This window comes from Rhamphochromis longiceps, linkage group LG7 (assembly GCF_057381845.1).
Source record: "Rhamphochromis longiceps isolate RC_006_pf linkage group LG7, R_longiceps_female_GT1.1, whole genome shotgun sequence".
NCBI classification, from domain to species: Eukaryota; Metazoa; Chordata; class Actinopteri; order Cichliformes; family Cichlidae; genus Rhamphochromis; species Rhamphochromis longiceps.
Window position 1 is genome coordinate 40317111 of NC_140563.1, and position 14556 is coordinate 40331666.

The 14556-nt window shown below is 41.0% G+C and overlaps 1 protein-coding gene across 1 annotated transcript; it reads left to right on the forward strand.

Annotated features, from left to right (window-relative positions):
* Positions 1-1798: 1798 nt before the first annotated feature.
* LOC146665859 (ras-GEF domain-containing family member 1B-B-like) lies at positions 1799-14432 on the forward strand. Its single transcript, XM_085413643.1, has 14 exons — positions 1799-2015; positions 7338-7877; positions 8004-8126; positions 8532-8669; positions 8804-9019; positions 9197-9271; positions 11625-11717; positions 11873-11975; positions 12064-12143; positions 12298-12393; positions 12482-12577; positions 12769-12892; positions 13006-13078; positions 13189-14432. The coding sequence occupies exons 2-14, from the start codon at positions 7344-7346 to the stop codon at positions 13220-13222; spliced, it is 1785 nt and encodes a 594-aa protein (XP_085269769.1). The 5' UTR covers positions 1799-2015; positions 7338-7343; the 3' UTR covers positions 13223-14432.
* Positions 14433-14556: the final 124 nt, after the last annotated feature.

The following is a 14556-nucleotide window of genomic DNA, read 5'->3' on the forward strand; positions in this document are numbered from 1 at the left end:
ATGTAAATGTCTTTAAAAGGACTCAGAATGGGCTGAAGAGGGAGCAGATATAACATAAAAAACGAGGTCCCCGAAACAGAACCTTGTGGCACACCATAAGCAAAAAAAGTGGAAGAGGACTTGCACCTAAAAGCAGCCACAGAAAAGGATTGTTCAGACCGATATGAAGAGACCCACTCCAAGGTAAAAAGTATCAAAGGCAGAGATCAGGTCCAGCATCGCTAAAACAGAACATTTTTCTGCATCATTTCACATCAAGATGTCTAAGAAAAGGTGTTTCAGTGGAACAAGCAGTGGAATGTATTTGTATAGAGCAAATGAAAGCTGCTTTTTAGCTGTTTTTTAAAATCTTAGGGGGGAAAAAGACTCATTTTGAAATTGGTCTGCAACTGCTAAGACGTGAAGGGTAAAGCTTGTTTGTTTGTTTTTAAACTGGGTGGATAACCATATTCTTAAAATAAGCAGGGAGTTGACTAGACACCAGTGTTACGTATATTACAGCACACAGGGACCTATGAACAAGAATTCAGGTGAAATGTCGCAACAGTAGAAAGATGCTTTTATCAAGTCAAATAATTTGACCAGATCAGCTAAGTAAGAAAGTTTGCAACATTCCTTTGAAGAAAATGAGAAAAGCAGGTAGACCAGAAGCGACAATACCACTGATAGAGTCAAATAACACATTTGGGTTACCTCTGCTCTTTGAAACCAAGTTTGACAATTCTTTCATCTCTTAGTGAAGTGCTGACAGAAACTAAAATATCCTTTAAATGAACGACATGAACACTTTAAACAGAGAATAGTCTCATATATCCCAGGAGAAGGTTTAAAATAGGGGCTAATCAAATTTTAAAGAACATATTTCATCTCAAACAGAAAGACAGTGATCAGTAACAAAAGTTTTCGAGAGATCAACATTGTTATTAATTGTTAATAAGTCCCCCTCTCAGCCACATTGCCACACACTTTTGCAGTTTTCTTCTCTCTTTTGTTTTTTTTTGCAAAAGATTACATAATGCTGCTTGTTACAGATCATATGTACAAGTAGTCCATGTCAGCTTATTTGACAAATATTTATACATTATCCTATTGTACCCAGCTATTAAATAAACACAAATGTTGATTATGGTTCACAAAAATGAAATTAACAGAATATTGTTACAATGCCAGTGATTTTTTTTTCCCTCCTTTGCTGTAGGGAGGAGCCAAGATTTTCCTCCATGCAGGAAAATCCCTGGTTTTGCTTCCAAGATGCCAGATGAAGAATCGAAAGTATCAAACTATAGAGAATTGGTAATACAGGAGCCAATGTCAGCAAACAATCTGACCACTCCACACAGATTTCCGTACAGTGCTGAAATAAATGGCAACATTTGGCAGGTAGGAAAAAGTGAAACCAAGTGCTCTGAGTAACACATACTATCCAATTCATGAAATATATAAGCCCTACAGAAACACAAACAAAACACTATTCAGGGATTTTTTGTCTTATATTTTAAGTCACTAAGACCAGCATAAAGCCACACACACTAACACATTCCCGACGGAAACCGTATACCTTCCATATTTCAGCTCTCCAACAAAAACACTCGCTGCAAGGCTTCACTCGAAAAGACAGAACTTAGATGGAGAGGGAGTCAGCCAATCAGAACTTGGGAGATTTTTGATTTTTTGACCCCTTTTCTGTGATTGGGCCTAGTCGCCACCCGCCCCCTTGCGTTGATTGGTCAGTTTTCCCGGCTCTGTGGAAGTCATTTGAATACGTCTGGCTTTGTGGGTTATTGCGAGCTTTTGCTTGTTCAAATACTCAATGAAGCAAGAGCGGAGACAGACAGTGGAGAAGAGCACTGCATGGACTCACAGCAGCTAAAAGATTTCCCTGTTTGTTACACGTTTAGCGTCTCCTCGACGTGAGAAAGACTCGAAGTAGCGTGGAAAACCTTTTTCCTTTTAATTTTCTCAAAGGTTACTGGCAGAGACACAGTATTTGGACGCTGAGTAGCACCGTTTCAGAGGTGAGTTGTTTGGAGTGTTGCTTATGTGGATTTTTCGAGAAACGATATACTACTATTTATTCATTTTGTGATAATAAAACCATTTTTGCTATTGAAATATAAATAGATAACTTTCGCATAGGCATAATCGAGTTATAGAAATGCCTTTTCTTGCGCAAAAGTTGATTAAAGTTTCCTAGTTTTTTTATTATTATTTTAAAAACGTATTTACTTCACCTAATATTTTAAAGTGATCTATATCTGATGAACTATTTTCTCTCTAAACGCCCAGTTTCACTCCCGACCTGTTGTTGTTGTTGTTGTTGTTGTTGTTGTTGTTGTTGTTGTTGTGCCACCCATAGGAGTATATAATTAGGCTGGTTGTCAGACTCAAACGAGCATTACTCACCAGCACCTGCGATGGGACCATGCTTGCACAGCATGACTTTTTCACAGTCAGCTTTTACTTTTAGTGTGTTATGACTCAGTCTGAACCCCATCATGCTAACCAGGCATGCTGGGCTGGTTTATATGTGTGTGTGTGTAACAGATTGTGTGAGTGTGTCTGTAGGGAAAAGAAGAAAGAATGGCAGAAAAAAAATGTGTGTGCTGCTGGCCAAGGAAAAAGCCTCCACACACTTCTACACAAACCCACAGGCACTTAAAAGAATGTCAGTACTCTGTGAGCTTGTGAAGCTGCTTAAATAAATCTCACATTAAATAGCTAAACTAATTTAATTATTAACCGAGGCGGTCTGAAGGGTGCCAGCAACATTTGAGTCTTTGGAACTACCTCAAAGTCAACTTACTCCAAGTTAAAATTAAATGCTGACATCTGTGTGTTGTGCAGAGGTTGGAAGTCAACCCCTCCAACCCCAAACAAGCTTAGGTTTAATATAGCTTTGTAGTAGTGTTTATCCTTTCTGGCTGTAGGTTAATACTGTACTAGCCTACCAGATGATACGGGAGACAGGTGTGTGTATTTGTATGAAAGTGCATCCCTGAATCCATTGTGTTTGGAAATAAAAGAAGACAACAGGCTCATAAGTGGTTGAGCCCTGTTGTGCGTATCTCTCCTGTCGATCTGAGTCTGGTATTTTTGTCTGGCTCTGTTTGCCTATCTATCAGATTTTTAAACCAGGCACCGGGTCCCAGCCTCTGGTGTTTTGCTGTGGGCCTCCCCTGACCTGCACACTTCCTTGCGCCACATTTGTTTGGACACTAGGGCTGTTTCCTCCTACTTTGGTTTGGCAATTTGGTTGGTACTTTGATGACGTGTGACTTTGCTTTCCTGCACTCAGAATGCAATCCTGAAGCATTATAGGTTGGAGCTTCTGATGCTTGGACGGCCAAGCAGAACAAAACAACATCTGGACAAAGATATAAAGAATTTCATCAAGTAGGCTTTTTCTGTAATTGAAAAAACCCCCAAAGTCAATGTGTCAGACAATTTTTACCTAAAGGGATTTGAAAATCTATTTCATACCCAAAAAACAGATCTATCCTCCCTTTAAAATCACTGCATGTGTCTTGATTTTCACTACTGATGTATCCTAAGTCCTTGTCATGTCCCCATGAACACATTTAAAAAATTTTCCTGCGCAGAACACATGAAGGCATCTTGGTCCATTGGCATGCTGCATTTATGGGGCTGTTTGAAAATTAAAATCTGACATGGAGGAGCAGTAGAATGTTCTTCACACCGAATGTATTGCTGCAGGGGAGACCTGCAGCAATACATTTTGTATTTTATTTCAACTTATTTCAACATCTGTCCAGTCTTATAATCTTTAAAAGGTTCAGTTTGCTGACTTCTGAGGTGCTCAATCATAAAAAATTAAAAGAAGCATTAAATCATTAGAGAGCCATCTTATTTTTCTACGATATTATGTTATGAGGTGAAGTTACTAGTCCTCCCACGTAAATCGACAAATCATCAGTGACATCATTGTACAGCGTCTCTTTAAAAGGTTAACTCTTGTACACGCAAGCCACAAATAAGTGTCATGAGCACAGTCTGAACTTTGGCCTCATTATTGATAACGATAATCCCGGCTGTCAGGAGTTTCCTCCAGACTGTCATGCTTCTCTCACTCACCCACCTTGTCTGTTGTAGCTCATTAGTGTCAAAGTACATTGGGTACAAAGTAGAAGTAAGATAGCATTGCAGTACATTGACATCTTAACACTCTCACAAATAGTTTTATGGATCCTCTTATCAGGCGCAGGCTCTGCCTTCAGCTTACTCCGCTGCTCCTCTCATGAAACCATTTTTATGGGTATACACTTTATGGGTATATAAACTTTGCAGAAGACAAGGTGCTAATTTAGAAAACGTGACTGTTGTTTTCTTGCTACTGACCAGCTGCTTAAAGTCTTCGAATTTTATTAGATGTTTTTTTTTTTTTTTTTTTTTAAAAGCAGGAGTCAAACAAACCCCTGTCTCATCTAAGCTAAGGCAGTTGGTCCAGGCTGTTCTGAGGTCAGTATCTTGTAGCTTTTATTTTGTATGAATAAAGCGATCTCTACTAAGGTCAGTAAATGGGTTTCAATATGCTCTTTTATTGAAGTCATAAACAAAAAGTCTTGTCCTTGTTTAAGCCTGGCAGATTATTATTTGTGACTTCGCTATAATAAGAGGTCCCACCTTAGAGAAGAATGAGTAAAGTCTGCTTTTCTGGTTTGACTGATGTAAAAATGATCCCAGGCTCGGCTCACGCAGAGGCTGGGCGTCGTATAACCTGACAGCGGAGACCAGAGTGTGTGAAAGCTGCTGTGTGTGTCTGATCTGCTGGGATCTGCTCTGATCTCTTCCTGTGGGTCTTTGTGTGGTTGTTAATGCCATGACAGGATAGATAATGCTTCTATTGTTGAAGACCTCCTCCCCTGCCCCGTCCCCCTCCTCCTGTAGGGCACAGCATTGCTAGGTGTACTCTTTAAAACCACATTAAATGGTTTTAGAAAAAAGTATTCTGACAACGCCTTCAGATTCATTAAAAGCCAGACATGGGCAGCTTTCATGTACAGAAGACCTTTTTAAATCCGCCGAATTGGCTTGTCTTGTTGATGCAGCGCGAGCACGTTTTATTGGTGTAAATCCATTAGTGGATGAGATTTTCCTGCTGCACCATCAAAAGTTCAATTTGTTTTAACCATTTCATGACATTTTAGCCAATGGGCGCTGCAGTCTTGTTTCGATGCCAGCTGGTAAGAAAATGCACAGACGTGCAAGCCCTTAGGATTTTTAACGGTCTAGTACAAAAGTGGTTTTCTTGGTAAAAATGTTCTTACATCACTGTACATTTTTTGCTTTTTCCTGTATTATTATATTCACATCAGTCTGCTTCTTAAGCCTGCAATCTTCAAAGTTTACAAACAAGAGAATATAAACAATGCTTTTAATATGAAATTATACTCCCAATGCCATCATTAAGTCATTCACGGAGAGTCCAACCTATGATTTAGAAAGAGTGCAATTGCAGTGCAGCAGCGGGGAAACCGCAACTATTCAAAGGGTCAACTTTTCAGGAAGTCCGTGTGGAAAAACACAGGATTGTTTTCCAATTTCTTAGTTTTCCCCCTTTGCACAAGGTCACCTTCCAATGCAAACAGAAGGACAAAAGGCATCTACACTGGAGTAAATATTACTCAGAGGACTCTTATCTCAACTTCACCACCGCAGCCATGCTTTTCCAGATTGCGTTTGTAATTCGAGGAAGGTAAAGACACCGTAATCTCTAACTAAGTTAGAAGAAGAACAGCAGGCTGAGATCACAGAGTTCAAAAGATGGTTTGGCACTGGACTGGCTTACACTGGCAACATGCCAAACGCTGTGGTATATGTGTGCGTGTGTGCGTGTGTGTGTGTGTGTGTGTGTGTGTGTGCATCGTTCAAGCCATCATTTGTTTGTGTGTGTGTTTGGATTATACCGGCATGGGGCTAGGCGCCATTGTGGACAAGGGTGTGTGTGTGCGTAAGATGTTGGCTCAGGCAGACACTCCTCTGTCGGCACTGTGATGGACAAACAAAAGTCTGCTGGATTCCTGCAGGGTTTTGTTTCTGGCACAGTATATGTGCATTGCTCATATGTAACTGTGTGTGGCTCGCTTATGCTGACATGTGGTGCCAAGACAGACAACAGTAGCAGGATAAAAATGGCTCCAGAGTTAAAGCACGCCTCGGTGGTGATCTGGGATCAGCTTACCCAACTCAAATCCAATTATATTAACCATTAAGACAAAGGGCGGGGGGATCACTGCTGTTGTGTCATCTGGCAGGTTGTTGTTGTGAGTATAAGCTGATTTGTAGAAATTTTCACCAACAAATGACTTTCTCCAAGCTGTAAATTTCCAAAGGAGAAATGTTTGTGTTCAGAACCAGAAAGTATAGACAGAGGAGGGATAAAATTATGTGATTAAGTATAATTCTTTTCACAGACATCCCTAAGTCTTTCCTTTGCGTGATGGAGTTGCTTAAACGTATTTTCACAACACTCGGCTTCCCAGAGAGACGGGCAGGCTAACGCAGTAAGACGCTGCAAGAGACACTAGTCACGATTTTGTGACTTCAAGTTGACTATAAAAGGATTGGTCTGTTGACAACTGTTGGGAAACCTTTGGGAAATCATGGATTAGCTGATCAACGAAAGAAACTGCATCATAATTATTCTTTAAAACTGGCTTGTGCAATGGAGTTATAATTTTTGATGGTTGATTGGACTTAGACACTGCAGTAAGGGTAAGGAGAAAGAAAATGAAAACAAAGATCTGCTTTAATTCAATCACAGAAGCCTTTCTACTTCATTCAACACCTACATGTCTGGTATTATAACTTGTCAGGATTTGTTTGAATAATGCAAAGTGTCACTTTGAAAGCCTCTGTTTCTACAAACTAAATGCAATGTTTTATTTTTATTGGGCCTCTTCCTGTGCCGTCCACTGTTTCAGATACCCGGGGAAACCTACTGATTGTTGCTCTTTTCCTGTTTAGGCTGTGCAATCATCTCTTAATTTTCCTGGGATATTTCATACCCAGTTCCAGAAAGATTGGCTTTAGAATGAGGTTTCAGGAAGCAAATCTAAATTATCTTTTTAAAAAAAAGAAAAAAAAGAAACCCTCCCTGTTGCCTGTTTATCATATCTGGCTTATTGGGAATCTGTAAATTGGCTGGAAGATGTATCTTCATGTGAATTATGAAAAACATTTATTCAAGATTGCATGTTATCCATCATGTATTTCTCAGCTGACTGAGAAAATGTATTATCATGTCATGAAATTGCATATAAATAGTCTGTTAATCTTTATTTCTCAACCCTAACCTACTCCTTGTATGTTTTGTAAAGGTCATCATGCCTCCAACAACGCCATATGCTGGGAAGTTCAGCTCCTGCGTCCCTTACAGCAGCAATGCCAACCACCAACAACCTACGAGCCCGTACCGGAGCAGCACTGTCCCGAAACCTGCGAGGGAGAACATCTACAACGGCGCCTACTCGGTTGGAGAGAACCCCTACGACATACCTCAGCCTCACAGCGGGGCTTATCGGAGCGCCTCTGTCTCCTCTGTGAATGCGAAGGAGCATCATTACACCAGCTGCGCTCTGTCTGAAAACCCATACTCCTCGCCGCAGCCTTACAGCCCTCGCCAGCACAGCACTTCCTGTCCAGGCCGCGCACATCGCCACACGAGCGGCAGCAGCGGCAGCAGCAGCGACCAGTCCTGTCGTAACAACAACAACGTAGCTGCGGCGAAAGCGCGGTTTTACGGACACGGCGTCACCACCAGCTACGGGGAGATGTGTTACCATGACAATAGTTTGGTGTCTGCATCTCTTGAGGCTCTGATCCAGCACCTGGTTCCCACAGTGGACTACTACCCTGACGTACGTTACAGGAAACATGGTCTTTTTGTGAGAAACGGAGTGGTCTAGAATAGACGAGTCTGAGAAAAGAGGTCGGCTGTCCTGGCTGTGTTGACCTTTCTCTTCTTGTTCTTTCCTCCTCATCAGAGGTCGTATGTGTTCACTTTCCTGCTGAGTTCACGCCTCTTCCTCCCCCCCTACGAGCTCATGACGAGGGTTTGTCACCTGTGTGTGGAGCAGCAGCGGTCTGGAGATGCCCTGCTGGATAAGGTGGGCTGGCAACACACACACACACACAGGGCTATAATTTGCTTCTCTTCTCGTCACACTCACTCTCTGCTCCCACACAACCTTCCACCCACTATAAAATCCACAAGCTCGCTCACCCACATGCTTCTTTCTGAGAGAAAGTATTTATCTGTTTTTGTTTTTTTTTTTTGCCCAAGCAAATAAAATCCAGGCAAGGGAACACTCGGAAACAGAAACTGCAAAGATAAAATAAATAATGGCAGAATATGCTCTTAGAAAAACAGCGAGCTGTGGCTACTCTTGCGTGTTTTAAAAGATATGAGGGCCATGCCGTTTAGATTATTGACCAGAGAGAGATAACCTCATAAGATAAATCAAATCATGCCTGCCTGAGTGTCACTTAGTGCGCCATCTGATGGTTTTCAGATTCGTTTCCGTGAGGTGGCCCCTAAGCTGGTGCAGCTGCTGACCGAGTGGACTGAGACGTTTCCATACGACTTCAGGGACGACAGGATGATGCGCTGCCTGAAAGACATGACGCTTCACGTGGCCCGAGGGGACGAGGTTAGCGTTCAGAGCTCCTGTAGTTAAAACTTCTCATGCAATGAATTTGCAGTAATTCAACATAAATATCTCAAGTTCATTCTCACCTCCCTGTCATAGTTTTCATTATTTGTGCTGTCTGTGTCACGCTGCAGTACTCTTGGCGAGCCATGCAGCAGATGACCCAGCGTCTTATCAAACGCCTCTCTGCCCTCGGCCAATACGAGGAGGCTGTGGCAGCGCTCAATGTGGTGGCAATGGAACGTCCCGCTTCCTTGAAGAGCAAGCAAGCATCGGCTCAGCGGAGCGACGTACTGAGCGTGTGCGACGATCCCTTCGTCCTCGCCCAGCAGCTTACACACATTGAACTGGTAGGAAGTTGGCGTTAAAACTTGGGTGCCTGTGCTTATTATCGGATTCTGTAGAGAGAAATTTTTTTCACTCCTTCAAAGCACGTCTGTAGATTATATTAATGAGCTTTTATGATTGTCTGTCTTATGCTATTGTCATTGTCTTAATTGTTTTTATGTTCTGTTTTCTGCCCTCAGGACCGACTGAGTTTTATTGGTCCCGAGGAGTTCATCCAGACGTTTGCCATGAAGGATCCTCTGGAGAACCATAAGGTACAATTGAGTTTGAATGAAAAAACGCTTAGCTTAGCTCTACCTCCAGCGTTTTAGATCGAGTTTTGGACAAACAGCTCACAAAAATTCCCATCTTCTCACTCAGGAACTTGCAGGCTCAGGTTTACTTTTCATTTCATTATTTGCTTTTTTCCTTTTGAACTTCTACATGATAAAACTGGAGACATGAGGAGCTTGTGCAAAGTCATATAAATGAATCTCATTCCAGTCACAATTAGCAGATAGATCTAACAGCTACGGCTTGCTGCGTGCAGTTTTACTGTGTAAAGACGGCTTGAAAATACAGTAACGTGACCTCTTTATAATTATCAGCATCAAAGGACTGCAGACGATTGCAGTTATTTTGAGTCAATTTTTATTGTTTTGATTTGAAGTATATTCTAGGCCTGCTTTGGGTGTAATTTGTGGTCTGCTTCAGTTGAAGTAAATATGCTTTGGAAACCACATCAGAGAATCTACTGGCAGATAGATAACAATTTGTGCAGTGTTATTTTTAACATAGCTCAGACACAGTATGAAAAAGTCCTTTTGCATATGTCTAAGTGAATCTGAGGGACCTGTAAGTGAGCTGAAGGGTCGTATTCAATCACTGCTGCTGGGAACAAGTGCTCACCCACTGTTTGTAGCCGTGCTCCAACCAGTGCTGTGCCAGTTATATAAGACCCACTTTGTATAAAAGAGCAGTTGAGTCAGTGAAAGGGGTCCTGAAGTGTAGAAGGGGAAGTTTGGAGTGGAGTGGGCTGTCGCTGTTGTGTAAGCATTTAATAGAGCCATGAATCTCTGAGATTACATCATCACGGACAAGTCAAATTTATTTATACAGAGCTTTTATAATGTTTGTTTACATAAAAGGGCCTCTGAGAAACAAGTTCTCCACAGAGTGTCCTTATAAAAAAACAAAAAAACAAAAGGCACCAAAGTAGATGTAAATGAGATGAAAATAACAAGCAGACACGTCACAGGCTTCAGTGCAGGTCCAGAGGTTGTGTGGGTGTGAAGGCTAACAGGATCCATTAGCAAAGGAAATTATAGAGGAGCAGCAGTCTGTCTCCTTCTATTTCTGATTTATAAAATAATTTATTGGCTAACCTTAAGAAGATTATGCCGATGATGCTGAATCTCAGGGAACAAATATTAATAGAAGACCAACAAGTAGCCAAAAGGTACATGGAAACATTAGCTTGACTGATATGAGGAAAAAGTAAAACAAAGCGGAAATTAAAACCTAATTAAAGAATTGAGCAGACCTACCTCCGAGCAGAAACCTCAATAACAAAAGGGTATTTTATTAGATAATTAAAATAGATAAGATCTATAGAAAACATATATTTGAAAGATTGTTAAGTTTGTCTGTAGTTGAAGTTGTTGGCTATCTGTGGATAAACATTGTCAGTAAAAGAAAAACAGATACACAGTAACCAATTACTTTAGAAGCATGGAAAAAGCTGGAAAGTGTTAGCTATGGCAGTATAACTAGCTTAGCGTATGAGTTGAATTATTAGCTAAAGATAATAGATAAACACTGGATATAGCTCGCTAAGATTATGCTAAAAGGTGGAGATTACTAGCTAAATGGAAACTTAAATAGCTAGGTAAAATCTAGTATAAGAGATTGTTGGTTAAAGCTGTGGATAACCTGTTGAAATTTTCAGTTACAGAAATTGATAAAATGCAAATGTTAATCATGCCTTAAATTTAAACAGAGGGCAAACATTAAAATAATAAGCCAAAAGCTTTGGTTAAATGCCGCGGACCGTTTGCTAGCTAAAAATGATAGATGATGAGCTGAAAGTAGTACAGATATAATTTAACCTCCTAGGACCTGGCATCCACATATGTGGACATCACATTTTGGGTTATTTAGACCAAAATACAAAATTTTGCTCTACAAGGGCCTGATATCCACTTACAAGGACAATATACTGCTAGTGTTCTATCGAAATTTTAAACGAATATCCTCATATGTGGCTCTGATTTTTCTTAGAAGGAAAAATCTGGTAATACTTTGTTTTTACATTCATCGGGTTCCAATCAGCCCAAATATCAAAGAGAAATTAAAAATGCATGCTGTGGAAGAGTTCGGGTCTTAGGAGGTTAATGTAAGTTCACATTTGAACGTGAGTGATGGAATTTATGAAGGTGTCAGAGCTTTAGGGGTCCATAAAATGAAAGAGATCTAAGTTCTAAGATCTCATTTAATTTCGAAATGGTCCTTTCTGTGACTCACAGTTTTAAATGTTTAACTTCTTTCAAAAATAATGAAATACAGACAAAAATGCACTCAGATCTAGACTTGTTCTTTGTTTTAATTATGCCATAATTTGTGTTTCAGGGTTTCTTTCGGAAACGTAAAACTAGCAACCTGGAAGCTTACGTCAGCTGGTTCAACAGACTGAGCTATCTTGTGGCCACTGAGATCTGTATGGTAAGTTGTTGTGATTCGTTTTGGACCAAGGAACGCCTTTGAATGCACAGCTGAACTACAAACCACTCTTAGATTCTTACTACACTCCAAAGGTGCATAATTTTGTACATATATTGAATTTGTACTGACCTGCTCTGTTTGTTCTCTCATTTAAGCCGATGAAGAAGAAACACAGAGCGCGGATCATAGAGTTCTTCATCGATGTTGCTCAGGAGTGTTTCAACATTGGAAACTTCAACTCTCTCATGGCCATCATCAGTGAGTATTTGACGGCACACATACAGCTCGTTGGCTCGATCTGACCCCGTAAGTGCTCTGCATTTACTCACCCTTTCTCTGTGTCCAGCTGGGATGAACATGAGTCCTGTCGCCAGACTGAAGAAAACCTGGAATAAAGTCAACACGGACAAGTTTGAAATTCTGGAGGTAAGGACAATTGGCATGCAGCAGTGAATCCTGTGTAGTGTAATGTAAACTTAAGATTTAAAGTTGCTCAGGATTTCAAACCCTCACCATGTGCAAACTCATGCCTACACGGATTTGCGTTTGATGGCCGTCTCCTGTGTGTGCTCTCATTCAGCACCAGATGGACCCATCCAGTAACTTCAGTAACTACCGCACTGCGCTCCGCGGTGCTACCCAGAGGTCTGAGACCGCACACAGCAGCCAGGAGAAGGTGAGAGAGCACCTGGGATTTACTCTGAAAATAAAAAGCTCCAGGTGGTGAATGTGTACGTAAATGAGCTGGTGTGTTTCTCCTCCAGATTGTGATTCCTTTCTTCAGTCTCCTCATTAAAGACATCTACTTCCTGAATGAAGGCTGTGCCAGCAGGCTGCCCAATGGACACATCAACTTTGAGGTTAGGACACATTTCAGAAGATTATGTTGTTTAAAGGATTAAAAACGGTCAGATTTGTAGCAGTACAAGTTCAGGCTTTTACATGTGATGTTGTGACTCCCCCTTGTGGCTAAAAAGATCAATGCATTTTCCTTAATGATGCTTTTCTTTCATCTGCCCATTATAATCGATTGTACAATCTGTCTCCACAGAAACTCTGGGAGCTTGCAAAACAGGTGAGCGAGTTCCTGGTTTGGCGTCAGGTTGTTTGTCCGTTCGACAGAGAGCGGCGAATCCTTCAGTACCTTGTCACAACACCCATTTTCACCGAAGACGGTCAGTATTCAGTCTCCCCTGCGTTTTGGAGATGTCAATCATACAAATGTTTGCTATAGTTTGTCAGCTTTAGGAAACAAACAAAGCCATTATTGTTTATCTTATTGTTGCAGAGCTGCATCTGGCTTCATATGAGAGCGAAGGACCAGAGAACAACATGGAGAAAGACAGTCGCAGGTCACTTCGGTAGGTGTAGACATATGTGCACACACCCACATATCCCAAACATTGTACTAATGCAAAAAAGGGCAATTTTTGAGTGTAATAACACTGGTTACTTATCTTGTGTATTTTAGATCTTCGCTTCTCCATCGAGAGAATCGGACCTAAGGCCAGGGAAATCTCTGCTTTAAAGACTGAAATTGAATCAGGTGTCTTAAAGCTACAGGTTTCTCCGTTTTATAATATGGACACAGAAGATTCTTATGGTCACAGTTAAGATGTTGGACTTAAAACAAGCTGGGACCACATCCTGCCTATATTACTGTATTTGGGCTTTGAGATCACAAGGAGCACTCCACAGAACTCATTCCATAAAATTCATCCAGTGCCAAAGAAGCCCATTTTATGTTATTATTGTAACCTCTTTTCCAACAAGTCTTCATGGATTTAAATCATTTATGAAGCCAATGATTCTCAAGAAGAGCCTGGATCAGCTGTGCTGCTTCTGTAAAATCAGCTCTGTCCAAGGCGCTCAGAGAATATCAGACGACTGGCCAGAGGTCTGCAGACTGGGTTTATACCTCCAGCGGTTGCCACACTGGCCTCATATTGTGGATTGACTTACACGCTGAAGGGAAGGTTTCATCTCTAAACGAAGTCATCGTGGACCTAAATGAGTTTCAAAGCTACATTAACGCTCCTTGCCTGCAGATGTCCTTGCTGAGGACCACAGAGATTTGAAATCTCAAAGGAAAGGACTGACTTGCATCGATTTGCGTTATAAATAACGGGCTAACAGCTGCTTTTAAAAGTGGTGTTGCTGCTTGTCTTGTTGGATGCCTCAGTTTTAATGCTAACACCTCGAGCAGAACCTGCACCACATCCACTCCATTAGCTCCCACTTTGCACTGTCATTTGTTATCTTTGTGTAATGGAAGCTCATAATACGAGGCAGTACATCAGCAACATTATTCCAGCGTGCATTGACACGGTGCTTTTATCAACCACGTGTTATTCAGTGCTAAGCATTTTGTGATGTGCACACTTTGACTCTGGTGGTGATGCAAAACTGTGTAAGTGACAGCAACATAATAACCATGCAGACTACAACAAATGCACTTCAGTGTGTTCTTGTGTAATATAGGCAACTTTCTATGCTATAGTATTAAGTCGTATTTTGTATCAAAAGGCTTTTTTTTTTTTTTTTTTTTTTTAAATGTACTTTATTTGATGTTCTGCCAGGAGCTTGTTTTTTTTGGCTGGTTTTGTGTTAAGCTATCAAACACCAGTTTACATATTAAAAAAAACACTATTATGAGTGCAAACTGATGTGTGTGTGTGTGTGTGTGTGTGTGTGTGTGTGTGTGTGTGTGTGTGTGTGTGTGTGTGTGTACAGAAACAGGAATTTTTATTCTTCTCATCTCAGCTGTGTTGATGTGTGTGTGTGTGTGTGTGTGTGTGTGATATGCGATGTGGTTCTTTGAAATCCACTTGTGAGTGCT

What these genes read in the sequence shown, in the direction of transcription:
- LOC146665859 (XM_085413643.1), top strand. Translation starts at nt 7,344, where the DNA reads ATGCCTCCAACAACGCCATATGCTGGGAAGTTCAGCTCCTGCGTCCCT. An exon ending in GAGATGCCCTGCTGGATAAG is followed by an intron (nt 8,127 to 8,531) that starts GTGGGCTGGCAA and finishes GATGGTTTTCAG; the next exon opens with ATTCGTTTCCGTGAGGTGGC. An exon ending in ACCCATTTTCACCGAAGACG is followed by an intron (nt 12,893 to 13,005) that starts GTCAGTATTCAG and finishes TTATTGTTGCAG; the next exon opens with AGCTGCATCTGGCTTCATAT.